The sequence below is a fragment of the Chrysoperla carnea genome, chromosome 2, assembly GCF_905475395.1.
Source record: "Chrysoperla carnea chromosome 2, inChrCarn1.1, whole genome shotgun sequence".
Taxonomy (NCBI): Eukaryota; Metazoa; Arthropoda; class Insecta; order Neuroptera; family Chrysopidae; genus Chrysoperla; species Chrysoperla carnea.
The window spans coordinates 72,791,799-72,810,773 of record NC_058338.1 but is presented as its reverse complement, the minus strand read 5'-3'; the positions used below and the strand labels follow the sequence as shown (position 1 = coordinate 72,810,773).

Genomic DNA, 18,975 nt, shown 5'->3' with positions numbered 1-18,975 from the left:
CTGTTTAACTGTGTTCTCAAGCAATCCCTTGACAAATTTATACGTAAATTTTAATTATGTGCCAATCAATAATTTTTAATTGTGATGTCTGTAACATATATTTTTTGTTGTTAATTTAAAAATAATGTTTTAATAAAAAAGATATTTTTTTAAATAAAATTAATCTTGTATTTTTCTTCATAAAATTCCACGTTAAAATTATCGTGTTTTTTGAATAATAATAAAGACAAGAACATATATATATTTCTCCAATCATCTTAGGGTTTCACCTCGGAATTTAACGGAATAAGCTGAATTTTTGTACAAACCTTTATTATGATGGTACAAATGTTGTCTCACATATGATCACGTGTGCGCGTCCTTAGATATTTAAGGTCAAAGGTCTCGAAAATCAGTTTTTTGTGAATATCTCGTTTCTTCTACTTTCAATCGTATTAACATTTATTATAAAAGTTGTTTTAAACTTTTTTTTTGTACGTTGTACCGTTTTTGAAATAGAAGGCGCAGAAACCGAAACTGACTCTTCGGTATCTGTGTCAGTTTTGGCCGAAACCAAAATTTTTTTAGACATGTTAAAAATCGAAGACTAGAATTCGCCCAGATAGTCGCCTTTTTTCCTGCTACCCTCTCTACTGAAGTTTCACGTCCTTATATATATATATATATATATATATATATATATATATATATATATATATGGATTTATTTTTAAATCAAAAATGTGTAGTTTAGAGGTTTAAATATAACACGCGTTTTGTTACATATAAAGTTAATATATATATATATATATATATGTTCTTCAAGAAAGACTTCTTGTATACAAAACGCGTGTTATATTTAAACCTCTAAACTACACATTTTTGATTTAAAAAAAATCCATATTAATATTTATTATCGGGGAAGTTTGATGATGTGGACCATAGAGTCGCATTCACATGAACAGCTTTTTTTCCATAATGATTATATTATAAAATATAAAACAGTTAACAAAATAATAACAAATGTTTAAAAGTAAGTCGTACAATATGTAATAAATAAAACATGATGTATTTCATGTAACCCACGATTGACATCCATGCTTTAACGTACAAAATAGCTGTTTCTCCACGAAAAATCTTCATTAATCCCAAAAAAAATTAAAACTAATACATATAATTTAACACTAAAAACGGTTTTATACAATATTAAAAAAATAAATTAAAATTTATAAAAATAGAATCTTAAGTTTTTTGCAATTGCTTATTTACAATTAATTTTATTACCATTAATTCGATTTAAATACGCGTCCTGGTTGCATTTATTTATTTCTATAATATTGATAAGCCTCTTTACTAAATACCAATATTTCTGCTGAATAAATAAAATGGCAAAGAATTTAAATTGGGACAACTCGATCCTTTGGTGTACCCATTTGTCTTTTAACCAATGCTTTCATTTTTTCCACTGAGAAGAATGATTTCAGTAAGAACTATAAATATGAGCCCCTATAACACAATAATTCTATATCTTTTATAAACTTTTTTTCAAAATTTAAAATATTACCATTTTACGGAATTAAAATTATCAATATTGATAATTTTAATTCAAACTTCGGATACTGACAAAAAAACTTTATTGTAGGGGACATTAAAATAAACATTTTAATCAAAAAATGGAGGTACAAAAACGCTTCGTTACTATGAAATTTGTCGATATAATCATGAATCACCCTGTATACCTTTCAAATTTATCATAAAAACGTAAATGAAATTCATACAAAATTAAGGAAGAGATCGATTTTAAAAACATTTTTCATTTTAACTCGAAATTTTAGTTGTAATCTTGTTAGCTGTGTAGTTAAGACTGCAAATCGCAAATTTCTAATAGAAACAAACAGCTATAGCCACTAACTTAGCTTGTTAAAGTAACCATGTATAAACGAGGCTGTTGAATTTTCTTTTTAAATATACTATTCATAAGCCATTTAGTGTTAACGTGGACAGCTGTATTTATTGGTAAATATTTTTTAGATAATTTATCAATTTCATTTTCACCATGTACAACATATTGGGCTTCTTGAGGTTTGTTACAGATTGTACCACCATAAGCAACAAAATATCTTAACAAAGTATTTTTATTTTCGATCTTCGATAAACTTTTTGATACAAACAGTTTGATATTCGAAAAGACATCTGGAAATGGTTGACTAGGTGCCTGTTTAAATTCGGTTTTAATAATTTTCGAAGGTGATTCCAATAAATTTTTTAATTTTCTTTTCTTTGCATCTTTTTTTATTGCATTTTCTTCTAACTTTATTTTTATCGAAGCTTTTAAGTTCTCTTTCGAATATTCATCATTATTTACTTCTAACTTTATTTTTTTCGAATCTTTTAACTTTTCATCATTTTTAACTTTTTTCGAATTTTTAACAATAACATCATCGAAATTCGGTGTTACTATATTAGAAATATCAAAAGTTTTCGATGATGTATATTGTTGTAATTTTTCAAACAACGTATCATCCATATGTTGTTTAGATTTTTCAACTAATTCCCGTAATTCTGGTAAAGATGTTGCAGTTTCCCAATTTTTATCATCACGTATTTTCGTAACACGAGGAAATCGTATTGATATTTTATCCGCTGTATGTACACCTTGTTGGGAAAATTCAGCACCGGTAATTTCCCATACAGGTTGCTTACACGGATCTCTTGCAATAAAATCCGGTACCATTACTTTATTTACATTTAACCAATTTGGAACCTTATTTGGATCACAACTTATTTTAATCATGTTAGGTTCCAATTCAGTTTGTAAGCGTTCTAATGTTGCATCATCGTGTCCTGTATGGACTTTGGTTACTGTACACCATTTTTTTGTACGTGGATCATAACAACCCATCAGAAATACAGACATCATACCCCCTTTTTTACCTGTACCAAACCATGCCCCAAGAACAACTAAATCCGCAGTATCAGCCATTGAACCATCAAATAGATAATCTTTTTTAACTTTTAACCAATGTCGTTTGCCTGGTTCATATATACTGTTCAAATCTTTCAATACTAAGCCTTCTAAACCTTGCCGTAAAGTGTATGCAATCATGACTGCTAAATCATCAGGTTTATTAATGAATTTTAATTCCGAGAACATAACATGATTTTTTATTTCAGTCATATTATCGTTAAGTATTTTCTTTCGCTCCTTAATCGGTCTTTGTGATAAATCCTCACCATTATAATATATACAATCAAAGACAAACAAACAAACATTTGCATTTTCAATTTCATTTTGTTTGTGTACACCCAACGTTCCAAAGGGTAACGGTTTACCAGTCTCCGTATCAATCATTAATATCTCACTATCTAGAATCAAATCCTCGCCATGTGGAAACGCTAACGGAATATAATCTTTAAAATGTTTCACTTTATGTTCCATAACAGGTTTTAAACTACGACTAAAATATTTAAAATTGTTACCTTGCTTATGTAATTGAACTCGTTCACCATCGTATTTTATTTCGGAATACATTCCATTCGGACATTTTTTCATTGCTTGTTCAATCGTTTTACATGCTTCCGCTAACATCGGCAATACAGGTGTCATTAATGATATTTTCGTGCCGATATTTTTGGTTGTAGTGCGTGCAATTACTCCGTTTAAATCGTGTGTAGATTGAAATGCTGTATAAGCGTCTGGATGTACACCTTCTAATATATGCTTTGGACCCGCATTCATTCGTAAATCATGTTTAATTAATCGTATAATTGTTAATAAATCGTTAGCTGTACATCTTTTTACAATTTTTTTAAGTAAAAATATTTGTCGATCTTCAGTCGTTTCTTTTGATAAATCCTCAAGGAAATCTTCAACTTCATCCATTGTTAATTCACTTTTTTTAGTTGGTTGAATACGTTGACTTTGTTCAAAGAATTCTTTAATCGTTTCTGAAATATCACCTTGTTCTAAGTGTTCCATCATATCATCGACATCCGCACCAAATATTCGACTAAATAATTTCACCAATTGTTTGTTTTGTAAGTTAAATACTCGCTTATGTGCAGCTGGTAATAGTAAACGACACCATTGTGCGATATCACCTTTAAAACCATCTCCATCACGGCCTTTTTCAAATAATTCTTTGACTAGGGCTGTTTTTTCTAAATAACTGCTAACATTTGCTATGTCAGTACATAAACGTCGAAATTCACGAAATTGATTATCTTTATGGTCTTTGTAATCTGATGAAGTATTAGCTTTCGAACTAGTGGGTGTCACGATTGTTTTTGGTTTTTGCTGTTTTTGAGGTGATAATCTCTTTGGTGGTGTAAATTTATCACCATGTTTTTGCAACATATCTTTTTCAAATTCGTCCAATTTAGTTAAAATTTGATTTTGGTCATCTGCAGATATGTTTTCCCAATTACCAATGTCTTGCGGACCTTCAATTCGTCGAGTGGTTAATCTTTGTTTTAATAATACTTCGAACATACAATCAACATGATGCCATTGTTTCATTTTATCACCTCCATCACTAAACATGTTTGGTGCCAATTTTGCTAACCGTAATTCTTGTTTGGCAATTTTTTCTTTACATTTTCTACAAGCTGCACGTCCCTGAGGAGCACGATCCACGAAAAAGGTGGCTTCATTTTCAGTATCCGCTTCGTTACCAGACATGATTATATTGTCGTTATATCCACATGTAAAAGCTGGGTTATAAACACTTGATTACTTTAAAAAATTAAAAATAAGCCTAAGCGGATGCTTAAATTTTAAAGAAATTATTCGAATTTTCTAGAAGATAACAATTATTTTAAAAGTTTACATGAATTATATTTTTGATTTTTGTTATAAATCATTTTACACAGATGGTTAATTATTAAATGTCAATTTTAGAAACCCTTCGTCAGAAAGTTAAAGGTGCAATTTCATGGTGATCTTGACGCTGGCTCCTAGCGTCTTTGATTACATTTTGAAGGTTATCTTTATAACCTTCATGGATTACATGATAAAATCACATCTAGGTAAAAAAGCAGCGTCAAATTTGAGCGTCAAGATGACTTATCGATCTATATTATTCCCTAAAATATTTGGATCAACACAAAACATTGTTATATTAACATAATATGTTTATAATAAAATATTTCATAAATAATTATTAAATAATATCTAACAAGCGCAACTGTACATCTGAATTATTTTAAAACTGCTTCATACATTATACTATCGATTGTAATTCAGTTCGATATAACATTTTTAGCGTCAAGTAAATGATACCAGCGTTAATTACTTGAAGCTCAAATATTTTCAGCTTTATCGCTGCTTTTTATCTAGATGGCATAAGCATCACCATGAAATCGTAGCTTTAGTTAAAGCACGGCTCTTGGTATTCTTGTTCTTGGGGTGTGTTATATCCGATTTATATAGCAACATTTTTTTGCCAGTCAAATTTCGGGCAAGAAATTTAAAAACAAAAAATTTTCGTCTTTTAAATCGCATGATAATTTAGGAGATAGTTAATTACCATCTCTGCATTGCGGGAAAAAATTGCTATCCGCTTTTATTCGACCTTTCTTGAGAAAAAAATTTTTGCGGTAACAATGAGATTTCTCATTTTCATTCAACAAATACCTGCAAAACAAGATTTATATTGTTTAAAAGGGATGGTAACGTAGTTATCGCTTCTTGAGGTCTTGAGTAATACGTTTCATTGCCATCCGTTTTGGATGAAATTTCACCACAATTTTCCATCCCCAAACTTTTAAATTCGAAGTAAACCAACCATCAAGTACTTCGAATTCAAAAGTTCTGTTATATAAGTCGGACATAAACTTTTTTTAAATCGATGTTTTGTTCGGTTTAAAAAAGAAAAAATAACTTTTTTACCACTCCTCCATATCTCGACTCCAGTCAATTTGTAGGTATTAGTTGAAATGTCAAAAAAAAGGTTAGAAATCACCCCCGTAACTCGAATATCAAGAGCCAGCTGATTTACAGAGCGACGCTAAATATACGCACTATTGCTTTGCTTTAACTATTTTGAACGCAGCCATTGCAAATATGGAAAAAATGGTGACAGCTGTCAATTCCCTGAAATCAAAACACTTCAACAAAATGTCAAATCTTGCCGCGAAAGTTTTGTAATATTTTGTAAAATTTATTATATGTGTAAGAAGTATTTGTAATTGAAAATGTAATGATCAAATAATGGAAATGAAAATTTTTTATATTTTATTTTAGATTCCTATTTAAAATGGAGACGGACAAAGAAATAATAAAGTATGAAACGTTTATAAACGATATCTTAAAAGAGGACCTTAAGTTATACGACTACAAATTAAGTAAATTAAATGAAGAATTAACACAATATTACGAGCTAAAAAGTACAATAAAACATTTATTAAATTTAAAAGCTACAAATGATGGTACTAATTCAATAGATGTAAAATCATTAATGGATGTAGGATGTAACTTTATGATGGAAGCTCACGTTGAAGATGTATCAAATATAATAATTCATGTTGGCTTAGAATATTATTTAGAATTTCCATTAAAGGAAGCTGACAAGTATGTGGAGTCACGCATTGAAATGTTAATGAAACAAGTTGAACATTTAAAAAGTTTAGTGATTGAGACTAAAGCTAAAATAAAAATATGTTTAATTGGTATTGGTGAATTGCAAAAAATGAATTAAAAAGAAATTTGTTTGTTTATTTACAAAGATACAAGACTTTATGTAATTGTTATAATAAATGCAAGTTAAAGTAATTTATCATTATAATTTATGTGTAATTAGATTACATTACGTTTATCGTACACATTTTACAAAATGGAAATATTTTTTTACTTCATTTATATTTTTATGAATGTTTTAATATAATTATAATTGATAATTAATTAACTAATATGATTGTTTTCATTTCATTTGTCCTTATCACTAAAAAAATGATTATATCAAGCGCGAATCTAGAAAATCGGAGCATACACCCCTTCATAAAAAAGAAAATCAATTTTTAAAGTAATTTTCAGCTCCCCATCCATAATATACGAAATATGATGACTCGTAGAGTTGTAAATAATATAATTTCCGTAAATTTTTTTTGCCTCCGATTAACTTCCCCAAAATCGGGTACCGTTTCAATCGTTCGAATTTTCGTGTCTAATAATTACTTGCTTGGAAACTTGAAAAATATAAGTTCTAATTCATTTGACGATAATTTTTCAAAATATGTCTGTTCCGAAATAAAAGTTTATTCTGCAAGATTTTAGACGAAATTTCAAAAACTACTAAATTGAATATTAAATGAACCCTATTTTTGTATTTTTATTTTTTCGCTTTTTATGCCTTCCCGTATATTTGAAGTATATATCAAGGTATATTAATTTTGGTTCCAAGTTTGTAACGCCTAGAAATATTGATGCTACAAACAAAATTTTGGTATGGATGTTCATAAAATCATCTAAGATATCAAGCTGAAATTTTTATAGCGTGCTCAGGACGTAAAAAGTGAGTTGTGTTCTTAATTGAGCAACATACGTCATTGGGCCTTGAGTCCGTAAGATCCATCTTGTTAACCGGTAGATAAAGAATAAAATTTTAAATGTAAAAAATGTTCATTATAAAATAACAAACAACTTTTGTTTGAAACATTTTTTCGTAAGTATCATTTTTTCTCGTGAAGAAGCAAATTAGGGCAAAATTTTGAGCTCCATTTTCTCCAAAACTATAAAAGATAGAATTGAAAATTTGTAGGTAGATTCAAATCTTCCACAAGACGACTTCGAAACAAAAATTTTCAAAACTAAAATAAATGAAACCGCCATAAATGTGTTAGGCTTTTTAACATCCCTAATTTAGTAAAAATAATGCAAGCACTAATATTCAACATTGTCTACACAGAATATTTCAAGAATGAATGCAGCCAATAGCTTATTTTTACTTGTTTAAATGAGAAATTTCGATTTTTCTAGAAAAGTTTTTTTTTCTTCTCGTTTTAGAAAAGGATTTTTTAGTTTCATTTTGACCCAAAAAGTATAAAAATCGGATCCCTAAATAATTTTTGAATAAAATCGTATACGAAGAATGGTTTCTAAGGGCAATGTCATAAGAAGCTAGCCATTCAATCATAAAATCATTCAAATTTTTGTACATTGGATTATTTAGAGAGTAATTAGGGCTCAAGAAACATAAAAATGTACCTTATTCGATGATTATATGGCTTACGATCGATGACGGCAGTGTATAAAGAGGGGAGGCGGAAAAGGATTGAAATTTTTAAAAAGTTGGCGAACAATTATTATTTACTTCAATATTAAATCGAACATTTTATTAATAAATCAATCAGCTTACTATAAAATTATATAATTTTTCAGCTCAGTAGATCTTCATTTAACGTTGCGTACTTTTGGCTATTTGTTCCTTCAATACTAGAATACTTGTACGTTGTTCTGGAGGTAACATAGCTATTTGATCATCTGATAATTGTAACACTTGCATTATAAGAGCAGCCTAAAACAATCATCCAATTTTAAATAAATATTCAGTACTTAAATAAACCTTTTGTACCTTTTCTTGATCTGAAGCTCCTGATGGGCCTATATTTGGCGATAGCCCAACTGGCATTCTTGGTAATTGTGAACCGGCAGCTAATATTGGAATATTTGGAGGTGGTCGTATTGGTGCTGCTACAGGAGTTGGCGCGTAACCTGCTGCAGATGTATTTGGAGCTGCTCCTGAAACAAAAACCTTTTAATTAACAAAAAATATAGCACAGTCAAATCTTTCTTTAATGAGATTGCGCCAGCACATTAACCAATTAAAATTCAGTATTAGACGCCGTTAATAATAATAGCAACAAGAGAGATATCTAGAAAGTAGAACCTATAATGTTCTTTGTGTTTTCTTTTTGAGAATAACTGGTGACCTTGTGACGAAGAATTTCCAGAGGGAAGATTCTATTTTAATCAAATGAAGCTACAAAATTTTATCGTGGTCAGAGGCAGCGCATAAATTACATAACTTCTTTGTCCCGGGATCCAGGTTTTAAAGTTTCGGACCAAATATTATACTTTGACTCTCAAATAATTGGAGCAAATAATACACATGTAGATTTCATCATCATTCAAACAAATCCTACAAGTTAAATTTTCTAAGATCTTATGATTATGAAGATGGTAGTTCAACCGACAACGTCCTGTCAAAAGACGAACTACCCTTCTCAATTGCATTAGTCGGTCTATGACCATGACTGTGATTATGGACAATTTAGTCTGTTGCATACCCTGCGCAAAATCTTAGTAATCAAAATGGGCTTGCTGTAACTACTATTTGATTCGTAAATTACGGAGCATCTTGCTATAATAATGGCAGGCTGAGCGAAGTATTTGGAGGTGAGCCTGCTAGCTACATACCCTATTATGCCTGAGTGACTTAGTATTCATAATAGCCTGACTAAGCCTCAAATAAATTGTTTTTAATTTTTATGTTTGCTTTCATTTTTAACAAATCAAGAACCGTTTCTTGTTATCAAAAAATTCGCCAGAAATTAATGTTTTAATTCATTGTTTTTGAAGAAAATGGTGAGAACCATTTTCGAGAAATATACATGTTAATTTTGATTGTTAATATTTCATTCTACAAATGGTGAAAAAAATATCTTTTCATTTTATGCGTGAACTACCTTAAACCACATTTTAGCTTTATATAGTAACTAGCTGCGCCCCGTAGTGTTACCCGCGATTAGAGATTTTGAAAGTTTTTATCGTTATTGTATAATTTAATCAAGCCTTCTAGAGAAAAATGCGCTAAAAATCTATTTCACGAACTTTTACAAAACCCTTTAATAAACACGGTTCCTGTATGCTATCCCATAGGAACCGTGCATTTTTTCGGGATAAAAATTAAAATATGTCATTTTTGACCCTTAAACTACCACTACTTATACAAAAAATCATATCGAAATGAAAAGTAGCCTATGTGCTATTCGAAACTATAATCCAACTCTGTGCCGAATTTCATCCAAATCCGTTTGGTAGTTTTTGCGTGAAAGAGTAACAAATATCCATTCATCCAAACTTTCACGATTATAATATATATCAGATACTAACCTATAGTTTTTGCATGTCTTGGATCTATATTACGTTGTCTTGGATCACTGGTAAATGTAGAAGCAGCACGAGGATCACGTGAAAAACTGTTTAAACATAACAAAATAAAGAAATAAAATGATGTTTTATTGATAAATATTTTAAAAAAAATATATATATATATATATATGATACACATTTATATGGGAATATTAATGAATAAACTAACCTTTCTGAAGTGTCTCCAGTCTTTGCAAGCGTGCTAAGATTAATAATAAAAATTATTAAATCATGTCAAATTTGTTCAAACAAGACAATTTCTCTACATGGATTAAATAATTACATTTCTTTTCATTTAATACTCGACATTAATTTCAATTAAATCGGACAATTTGTTCTTTTGAATACTCAAATAGAAATTAGGACTTAATGCGGAATGCAAAATTTTATGCAGTTGTAGACAGCGCCGGATTTAACTTTTTATAACAAATGGTGCATTAGTTTTTGCTTTATCTATTGGTTTTTTATTTCAATTGGAATATGCTATTGGTCCCTGAGGTGTTACATACCCCAGGGGCTAAAAAAAGCTCTTGTTCGTAGCTGAGCTTTTTCTGGTTAGAGATAGAGACAAATTTCTATTAGTGTTAGCCTTTATGAAATAACAAAAACATTTGACCGAAACTGCAATATAAATTTTCCTTGATCTCTTATCAGATACAAACATGAACTTTTCTTAGCCCCTGGAACTTTTGTCAGCCCCTGTATTCTATATCAGCACTTTCGATTGTAAAACATTTCGCATTACGAACAGTCTTCATTTTGGTTATTGGACTTAGTTCAAGCTTCCATAGCATAAAACAAGCCTCATCGAATGTCAGGTATTTTTATCCATTAATTTATCAAACATAAATATTAATTAAACTTACTATCAACTAATTTTCTTTCTACTTACGTATCAACTGGTGAAAAACCACTTCCAGTAATAGGTGGTGGTACAGGTGTTATGGGTTGAGTTACGGTTGGTGCAATTCGCATATCTTGATCGCCCATTCGAGATAAACGTGGGTCTATTGGTCGTGGTTCAATTGAACGTAAATCGACATCTTGAGCTGTAAAGAATAATATTTTTGCACTTGTTACTAATTTGCGATTGTTCCCCGGATGGATGAGTTCAAAATGATTTTCTATTTATTATTCGATAATTTTGTTAAAATAGGAAAAAGTAGATGTTCAAGAAAAACGTCCTGAGAATTTTCAACGGTGATGAAATCAATAAGGTTTTAGGTAATTGATATAGAGTATAAAAATTACCTGAAAATACAGGATTTTGATTTGAATGTGGTGCAACAGCCATTGATGGGAAATCAGGTTGTTGCCTTGGGGCTGGTACTGCTACTGGTGCTACTGCTGTTGGTAAATTGATTGGAACCGGTTCATTAGCTACTTTCTCAGCTGGTTGTAAAGTTGGTGGCGGTTGATTAGCTTTATGTAACATTGTCTACAAATATTCATATTACAAAATAATGGTTACTGATAATTTTCTTTCAATATTTTGCAGGAATAAGTCAGATTTTGGGGCGTGGGAAATTCTTTACGTGATTACAATATACTAAAATCTTCGTAGCTCAGAAAACTGAATTTAATCTCTAGGAGTTCGGCTTCGGGGCTTCTTAAAATTCTTACCCTTAATAAATGCGAAAGTGAGTTTATTTGCTACGCTTTCAACCAAAAATTACTGGATGGATTTGAATGAAACTTTACATATATCAAAATAACACAACTTATAATTTATAAAATAGCAGTTATCCGCCTACTTAGCTGGATTCGAACCGAACTTGAGTATTATTTCCAGCGTTTCCATAGCAACGACATACATTACTATATCATTTACATATAAACAATTGAAAACTAGTCATATTTAAAAAAAAAAAAAAAAAAACGAATGATTTATTGAAAATTTTATAAGATGACATCGCTGCGATCAATTTAATTATACCCTTCACCTACTACACAATCAACGAATAATTTATAAATATACTGGTAGTTACCAGCCCGCCTTACCGGAAGATTTATATATTAAAAGCCAAATAGTTTAGATTCGTAATAAAAAGTATTTCGAGTGTTATGGAAGGAGGGTAAGTGAGTGCAATAGATGTGAAGGTTATAACGCGGTAGTCTTTCCTTTTAAACCCACCGAAGCAAGCGGGTTTCAATAAATATAAATGATAACATTATTTGTTAATTAAAATTATTATTAAATATATTATCAAAATTGATATTATATAAAGGGTAAGGTATTTTTAACTACAAAACAAGATATTTAGGTGTATAGATTAAAATAGCCCACCCTGTAGATAAAAGGTATATTTCTATAAGATAAAGGTAATTTTCTATATTATAGAAAAAAAGATATTTAAACGTCGTTTGTGTAAACCACGCTGGGTTTTTTTAACCCTTAAAAATATTGTCAAATACTTACACATGCTATAGCAGGATCAATAATTCTCATAACAACTTGTGCTTGAAGTAAAGCGTATGCCAATTGTGGATTTTGTAATAGCATAGTTCTTGCTTCTGTAGGATTATTCTAAATAATTAAAATTTACAATAAATATTTTTAAATAGTAACAATTACTAATCTCAATTAAACTAACTTGAATGCACAATTTCATTTGTTTCATTAATTCGAACATTTGCTCTGGTGGTAAAGAAGCGACTGCTTTGCTAATAGCTTCTGGTGCTTTCTCTGCTTGAATTGGTTCACCATACGGATTTTCTACTGTTGGTGCTTGTAGTAAATTTTGCATTTCCATTCTCGACTTTTCCGTACACGCATTGTCAACACGTAAAGTACGTCCAGCTATTTCGTAGTTATTTAAATTCCTCATAGCACTTAAAGCAGTTTCTTGATCTTTATATTCACAGAAGCCATAACCTTTAGGTTTGCCGGTTTCTCTATCGAACACTAGCCTATAACAGAATGCCGTATACCGAATTACTGGAGAAGTTTGAAATTAAAAACAAATTTGGGTAAATCACCTATGCGAAAAGAGAATTATGAGATTTAAAAGAAGTGCGGATACTTACTTAAATGAAAGAACTGGTCCCACTTCGCTAAAAATATCTTTTAATTTTTCTTCGGTTGCTTCATATGGAATATTTCCAACTGTAAAATAGAATTGTTAGCCATAAATTAAAAGTTTTAAGGTATGCCGAAAATAATGTATCGTACCGAAAACCGATCTCATGGACTTGTCCATGATATTTTGATCCATGTTGCTCTCCATTTTAAAGTAATTGTTTATTTACTTTTAAACAATGTAAATCAACCTGTTTTATATTTGTGTTGTTATGGAAAAATTAAAGTTTCAACATTCAACAAATTAAAAATTCTGTTTTATTTGTTGTCAAGTCCGAAACGAACACGATAATTATGATTTGATACAATCGAGCTTATTCTTTGAAATAGTGTTGCAGATAAGTCATAGACTTAGTTAAATATATAGACCGGCAATGATGCTATAATAAAATGACCTAGACAGAACAGAAAATATTCCATTAAAAGTCATTAAGTCAGTTAGTCTTAAGTATTGAAAGAGGTGGTGATTTTTCGGAACACCTGAAAGACCAGACATCTGTAAAAATTCATGTGCAGTGTTGAAAAAATTATACTCTAAAGAGTAGCATTGATGCTGTGAAAAGACAGCGCCAAGAAGAAGAAGCGGTTCATCAAAAATAAGTCCTCATATTTTTACACGTATAACGGTTCAAAAATGTATTACGAAAAAAATAATTTGTTCAATTCTTTGAACCGCTATATCACGAAAATGGCAATACTTATGAAAAAAGGTGTAGAGACACTTTTGGTAGAGAATCGGATTATCTATAATATATTTTTGTCTGAACTATTTTTGCTGTGAAATTCATCGTTTTGCTGAAAAACGTGAAAAGTCTATTTTTGCAAACTTCCCCCCTCAATAAAATTTTTTGCACAAGGGGGTTGATGGGGACTTTTCACAATTCATTTATAATAGTATTCTGAACATTCATACCAATTTTTAGCTCTATGGGAATTTTTGTAACCTTACTTATATTTTATGGACTAATTTGACTGGATAAAGTATTTTAAAAATAAATAGGAGTTTAAATAATTTTTATTGCAAACCACACATTACGATGTATTTTTAAAATATTTATGTCTGTGGTGGAAATGATATTGCACATTCGAGCTTATACTGAATAGAGTTTGAATGATAAAGAGTATAGTAACAAAATAACTAGTACAATAATAATAATTACAGTCGAATAAGGAACTGAATCTGAACTAACTTCATGTTTATAAGTTGTGAACTGTTAATATATCTATTGTGTTTCTGACTAACTTTTATTTGGCATTTTATAAATTCAAGTAGTTGAATCTACTATTGAATCAAATTATTTATGTGGTTAAAACAATAATTAACAATATTGGGCGTTATTTGTGTTAGTTCTCACAATGTCAACCCCTGCACGAAGACGTCTAATGAGAGACTTCAAACGGTTAGTTGTACTTATAGTTATTCAATTCAATTCAATATAATGACCTTGTCAAAGAAACAGTTATTCTGAACGAAACAAAAACAATCTGAATTTAAATGTAATGAATACACTTTAAAAATTACCTTAAATACATCAGATATTTAAATTATGACATATAAAATTATTTTTAAATGTGTATTGTCATTTTGTATGTATAACAGACTTCAAGAAGATCCCCCAACAGGAGTTAGTGGAGCACCAACAGATAACAATATCATGATATGGAATGCAGTGATATTTGGCCCACATGATACCCCCTTCGAAGATGGAACTTTTAAATTAACTATTGAATTTACAGAAGAATATCCTAATAAACCACCAACGGTTCGATTTGTCAGTCATATGTTTCATCCGAATGTTTATGCCGATGGTGGTATTTGTTTAGACATTTTACAGAATCGATGGAGTCCCACATATGATGTGTCAGCTATATTGACATCTATACAGGTAAAAAAATAAATAAATTGATAAAAATCTCTGAATGTTTTGTCATTTATCAGTTAAATATTATGCAAATTATAATAATCAGTTGTAAATGAACAAAAAACAACGGTATACCAAAACAACATTTAAATTTCATATGTCGAATATTCCGTATTAAGCGGTCTTTTGATGATCAATATTGATTACATTTATTAATATTGCACAATAGTATTGATTGAAAATCGTATTGACAGATTGTGCAATACATTGAGTCAATCAAAAATAGTTTGGCTTTTATTATGCTAGCTGATTAATATAGCACAATTATGCAATATATATTTATGGTCAATATTACGCAATGAGTCAATCAAAAACAATTTTATTTTTAATGTATGATTAGGTAATTATGGGTTTTCCCACAAGAAATCTATTTTTAGTTGTATGAAACAGAAGAAAAGTTCAAATACAAACAATTTATCGCTATTTTAAAAAAAATTTATTTATTTAACACTTTTCTTAAACTCAATGGGTTACAGATTTACAGTATAAACTGGACATTTAAATAATTAACTTTGTTAGTTATTATATATTTATTGTTATTGTATAGAGTATGTTTTGCTTAAAATTCTGACAGTGTTCTTCAAAAATTATTATTGAATAATAACAAAAGTAAAAATCCATATGATTGAAAAGTGAAAGATCTCTTAAGGATCTTTAAATCAAGAACTCACATTTTTTTATGGGTCTTTAAACGAATATATTTGCTGCTTTCTATCCTGAATACTGTGTAATATATACCAAGTTTTTATAAGTTTATTTTATTAGCCGGATCTTTTAATCGGGGTCACTAAATCGGATTGGTAACTCCGGCTTTGAGGGTTTTATCAAATATTAAATACCAAATTAATAGATCCCTTCCTACTAATTTAAGTGGAGCAGTTCGTGTCGAGGAGTGACTGACATTGCTTCAAGTGGATTACTAAACGATCGTAGCCCCTACAGACCCTTTTCATGCTGTTGCTTTGATCTTGTGTTTCAAAAGTTTCCTTATATTTTTAATCGAGATTAAGTCACTTTTATCACCCTGTGTGTTCAAAGTGTGTTAGCTTTCAAGTCCAAGACCGGCACCTAGTTCACCCAGCTTCTGTTATATATAGTTGTTTGGGGGAATCAGAATTTTTAGTCCGGACAAATAATATGCCGTGTAAGCGTAGCCTATAAATCTAGCTGGAGAAACTCTATTTTTAGTGTATAATGTACTTTAAGAGATTGATTTTAATTATTAAGCCTATCCTATTTTAAAAAATATTTAACTTTAGGCCCTCATGAGCATAATATGCTGTTAATAGACTTCTAAATAGACTAGACTTTATACTGGATAAATAGACTTTTAAAAATTATTGTGTTGCGTAGTTATGCTAATTTCTACTAATGTTAACTGAGTTGCAGATAAAAACTCTATGACTATCTAGTACATATGAACTGCTGCTAGTTGATAGAAAATAACCGATCAAACATAGAATCAATCACTACTGATTCGGAAATGTCGTTATTTATCGTATTGGTTGTAAACATAGTTGCTGAATCTGCGTAATAACTGATTTCATAAAACATCGGATTAACCTGATCATCATTTCTGCCTTCTTGTCTTATCCTATGTTTGAAAGCTTGCTTTTGCTGGAGAGCACAAGAGAACTAACAATCCATATATAAGATAAAAATATAAACTTTGTAAAGTTCTTCCTAACAAAAGATTAACAACTGCCCCCCATTACAACTTTTTCCATACTAAACTGTTTGGCTATGTGTACAAAAATGTAATAATTTCAGATAAAAGATTTAGAAACCTTTGCGAAAATCTACCCTCTGTTGAGCCACCTAACATGCCAATATCTATAATATCATTAACATCCAATATTTTTGCAAATTTATTTAAGGCAAATTTGTTTTTTCAGCAAATGACATAAAATTTGCTATCTTTTCTGCACCTTACGTTGTTCCCTTTATCGGAAATATTGTTAAAAATTCTTTTATGGAAAACATGTATTAACAAAATCTGTTGATTCGTCAAACTACAACGAAAAGAAAGGGCAATTTATGCCATCGACTGTTGAACCATTTGCGATCGACCAGTCTATCTCGATCGACCGTTTTCCCACCCCTGATATAGACAGTATATTCACATATACATTTATATTTGTAATCAGTCACGACCTTGCAAATTCGCTTATAATTAATAAATCTAAAACTAAAACTAATTAATATATTTTTTTTTTTTAATTTTACAGTCTTTATTGAGTGATCCAAATCCAAATTCACCAGCGAACTCGATGGCTGCACAGTTATACAAAGAAAATCGTAGAGAATATGAGAAACGAGTGAAGGCGTGTGTAGAACAAAGTTTTATTGATTAAACGTGGTGGTTCTATTAATTTTTTTTTTGATGTGTTTTGAATAATTTTTGTCCTGTTTGTCCTGCCTGTTCTTCTCACCTATTATTACTATAACTATTATTATTATTATTATTATTATAATTATAAATAAATAATAACAAAAACTTGTTTAAACTACTACTTCTCTTTAGACAGAATTAAATAAAATAAAATAAATATATCTATAAATATACTACGTGTACATCTACGCTATTACACCCACCCACTGATTGCTGATAAAACGTACCTATCAGATTCAACAAATAAAAAAAAGCAGTTGTTTGTTTTTATGTATGATTAAATGATATTTTTAATTAATTATGAATTTTGTGGTTGCTTATTAATATAATTTATATATATATATATACATGTATATAAACCTGTTTTATTTAAATTCAACACATCAAAATGTTAACACACTAGTAGACTACAAAAAAATTTTCGGGTGAAATGTCAAATGGCCCATTAGGAATTATGTTAAAAAATATGCTCCTATATGTAAAAGTAAGTTTAAGCACCATGGCGTCAGTTTTGCCTGCACCAGCAAATATGTACGGCGTTGCTGGATACTAATTCTGCATAATTATTCGAAGTGAATTGCATAAACGCCGTACAGAAATAAATCCAGTAAACCCGGTAAAATTTTTAATCTCCCGTCAGTTATCGAAGCCTTACGTGATTTATTTCTGTACGGCATTATTATGTAATTTGCTTCGAATACTTATGCAGAATTAGTATTCAGCAACGCCGTACAAATTTGCTGGTGTAGGAGTGAAAACTCAAGAGGTTTGACATAATTCTCACCTCTACTCATCCTGTAACTCGCATAACTGACGACATAGTAGTTAAACTTCCCTTTACATATAGGAGCATCTTTTTTAACATATTTCCTGGTGGGTCATTTCAACTGAAAAATTTTAGCATGGGCTTGTAGTCTAGACTTAAAAATACTGACACAAAATTTCAATTCAAAGATTATTGAAAGGTAATTAATTATCTGATTAAAAATGATTGGCTATAAATTTGCTTGGAACAAATAAAATTAAACATTTTACAAGTTCTTTTAAATATCATGCGATTACGCTTCGACGATTAGCAGTGTGACCATTAGTTTCCTTTCAATTCTAATGTAATTCGACCCATTAATGGTCTCCATAATTGTAAAAAAATTTGAAATTTTATGTTAGTGTCCCAAGTTTGGTTAACACATCTAAATCACCAGCAAATCTTTTTTGTAGTTTTTGATAAAAGAACCTGTAATAGATTGTAAGACACCGCCAAAAAGTTATGTTTTCCTGCGTCGGAGTGGTTTGAAAATTATATCAGTGTTTGCTAAAGTAAGAAGAATTAATTTTTAGAGAGAATTGCCCAAAAATTAATTTTTCATTCAAATGACAAAAAGATGAAAATAAGAAGCAGCATTTGAAGAGTTGAACAGATTTTTCTAAAAAACATGATAATTTTTTGCATATTA

General features: G+C 30.0%; 4 protein-coding genes across 5 annotated transcripts; 2 read left to right on the top strand and 2 right to left on the bottom strand.

The window, feature by feature from the left end:
* Positions 1 to 1,659: 1,659 nt before the first annotated feature.
* On the bottom strand, positions 1,660 to 4,833 carry LOC123292907 (DNA ligase 3). The gene is made up of 3 exons (XM_044873621.1): positions 3,459 to 4,833; positions 2,410 to 3,374; positions 1,660 to 2,349 (listed from the first exon to the last, which is right to left on the bottom strand). The coding sequence occupies exons 1-3, from the start codon at positions 4,657 to 4,659 to the stop codon at positions 1,891 to 1,893; spliced, it is 2,625 nt and encodes an 874-aa protein (XP_044729556.1). The 5' UTR covers positions 4,660 to 4,833; the 3' UTR covers positions 1,660 to 1,890.
* A 1,221-nt stretch (positions 4,834 to 6,054) lies between these two features.
* On the top strand, positions 6,055 to 6,676 carry LOC123292906 (protein UXT homolog). The gene is made up of 2 exons (XM_044873620.1): positions 6,055 to 6,150; positions 6,223 to 6,676. The coding sequence occupies exon 2, from the start codon at positions 6,236 to 6,238 to the stop codon at positions 6,674 to 6,676; it is 441 nt and encodes a 146-aa protein (XP_044729555.1). The 5' UTR covers positions 6,055 to 6,150; positions 6,223 to 6,235.
* A 1,676-nt stretch (positions 6,677 to 8,352) lies between these two features.
* On the bottom strand, positions 8,353 to 13,478 carry LOC123292114 (cleavage stimulation factor subunit 2). Of its 2 annotated transcripts, XM_044872667.1 has the most exons (10): positions 13,301 to 13,478; positions 13,156 to 13,234; positions 12,723 to 13,038; positions 12,548 to 12,655; positions 11,380 to 11,566; positions 11,021 to 11,177; positions 10,298 to 10,330; positions 10,090 to 10,175; positions 8,549 to 8,715; positions 8,353 to 8,491 (listed from the first exon to the last, which is right to left on the bottom strand). In XM_044872667.1, the coding sequence occupies exons 1-10, from the start codon at positions 13,353 to 13,355 to the stop codon at positions 8,372 to 8,374; spliced, it is 1,308 nt and encodes a 435-aa protein (XP_044728602.1). In that variant the 5' UTR covers positions 13,356 to 13,478; the 3' UTR covers positions 8,353 to 8,371. The 2 variants fall into 2 exon arrangements, with proteins under 2 accessions (XP_044728602.1, XP_044728603.1); XM_044872668.1 differs by lacking the exon at positions 10,298 to 10,330 and having other exon boundaries at positions 8,359 to 8,491; positions 13,301 to 13,477.
* An 884-nt stretch (positions 13,479 to 14,362) lies between these two features.
* Positions 14,363 to 17,501, top strand: LOC123292446 (ubiquitin-conjugating enzyme E2-17 kDa). The gene is made up of 3 exons (XM_044873112.1): positions 14,363 to 14,607; positions 14,808 to 15,093; positions 17,358 to 17,501. The coding sequence occupies exons 1-3, from the start codon at positions 14,564 to 14,566 to the stop codon at positions 17,481 to 17,483; spliced, it is 456 nt and encodes a 151-aa protein (XP_044729047.1). The 5' UTR covers positions 14,363 to 14,563; the 3' UTR covers positions 17,484 to 17,501.
* Positions 17,502 to 18,975: the final 1,474 nt, after the last annotated feature.

Coding starts and splice junctions, on each gene's coding strand:
- LOC123292907 (XM_044873621.1), bottom strand. CDS start 4,659: ATGTCTGGTAACGAAGCGGATACTGAAAATGAAGCCACCTTTTTCGTG. Junction 3,375..3,458: donor AGTTCAATTACATAAGCAAG/GTAACAATTTTA, acceptor ATATTCCGTTAG/CGTTTCCACATGGCGAGGAT. Junction 2,350..2,409: donor CGAATTTCGATGATGTTATT/GTTAAAAATTCG, acceptor AAAAAAATAAAG/TTAGAAGTAAATAATGATGA.
- LOC123292906 (XM_044873620.1), top strand. CDS start 6,236: ATGGAGACGGACAAAGAAATAATAAAGTATGAAACGTTTATAAACGAT.
- LOC123292114 (XM_044872667.1), bottom strand. CDS start 13,355: ATGGAGAGCAACATGGATCAAAATATCATGGACAAGTCCATGAGATCG. Junction 12,656..12,722: donor AAATGAAATTGTGCATTCAA/GTTAGTTTAATT, acceptor TTAATTATTTAG/AATAATCCTACAGAAGCAAG. Junction 10,331..11,020: donor GGTTTTTCACCAGTTGATAC/GTAAGTAGAAAG, acceptor TATTAATCTTAG/CACGCTTGCAAAGACTGGAG.
- LOC123292446 (XM_044873112.1), top strand. CDS start 14,564: ATGTCAACCCCTGCACGAAGACGTCTAATGAGAGACTTCAAACG. Junction 14,608..14,807: donor CTAATGAGAGACTTCAAACG/GTTAGTTGTACT, acceptor TATGTATAACAG/ACTTCAAGAAGATCCCCCAA. Junction 15,094..17,357: donor CTATATTGACATCTATACAG/GTAAAAAAATAA, acceptor TTAATTTTACAG/TCTTTATTGAGTGATCCAAA.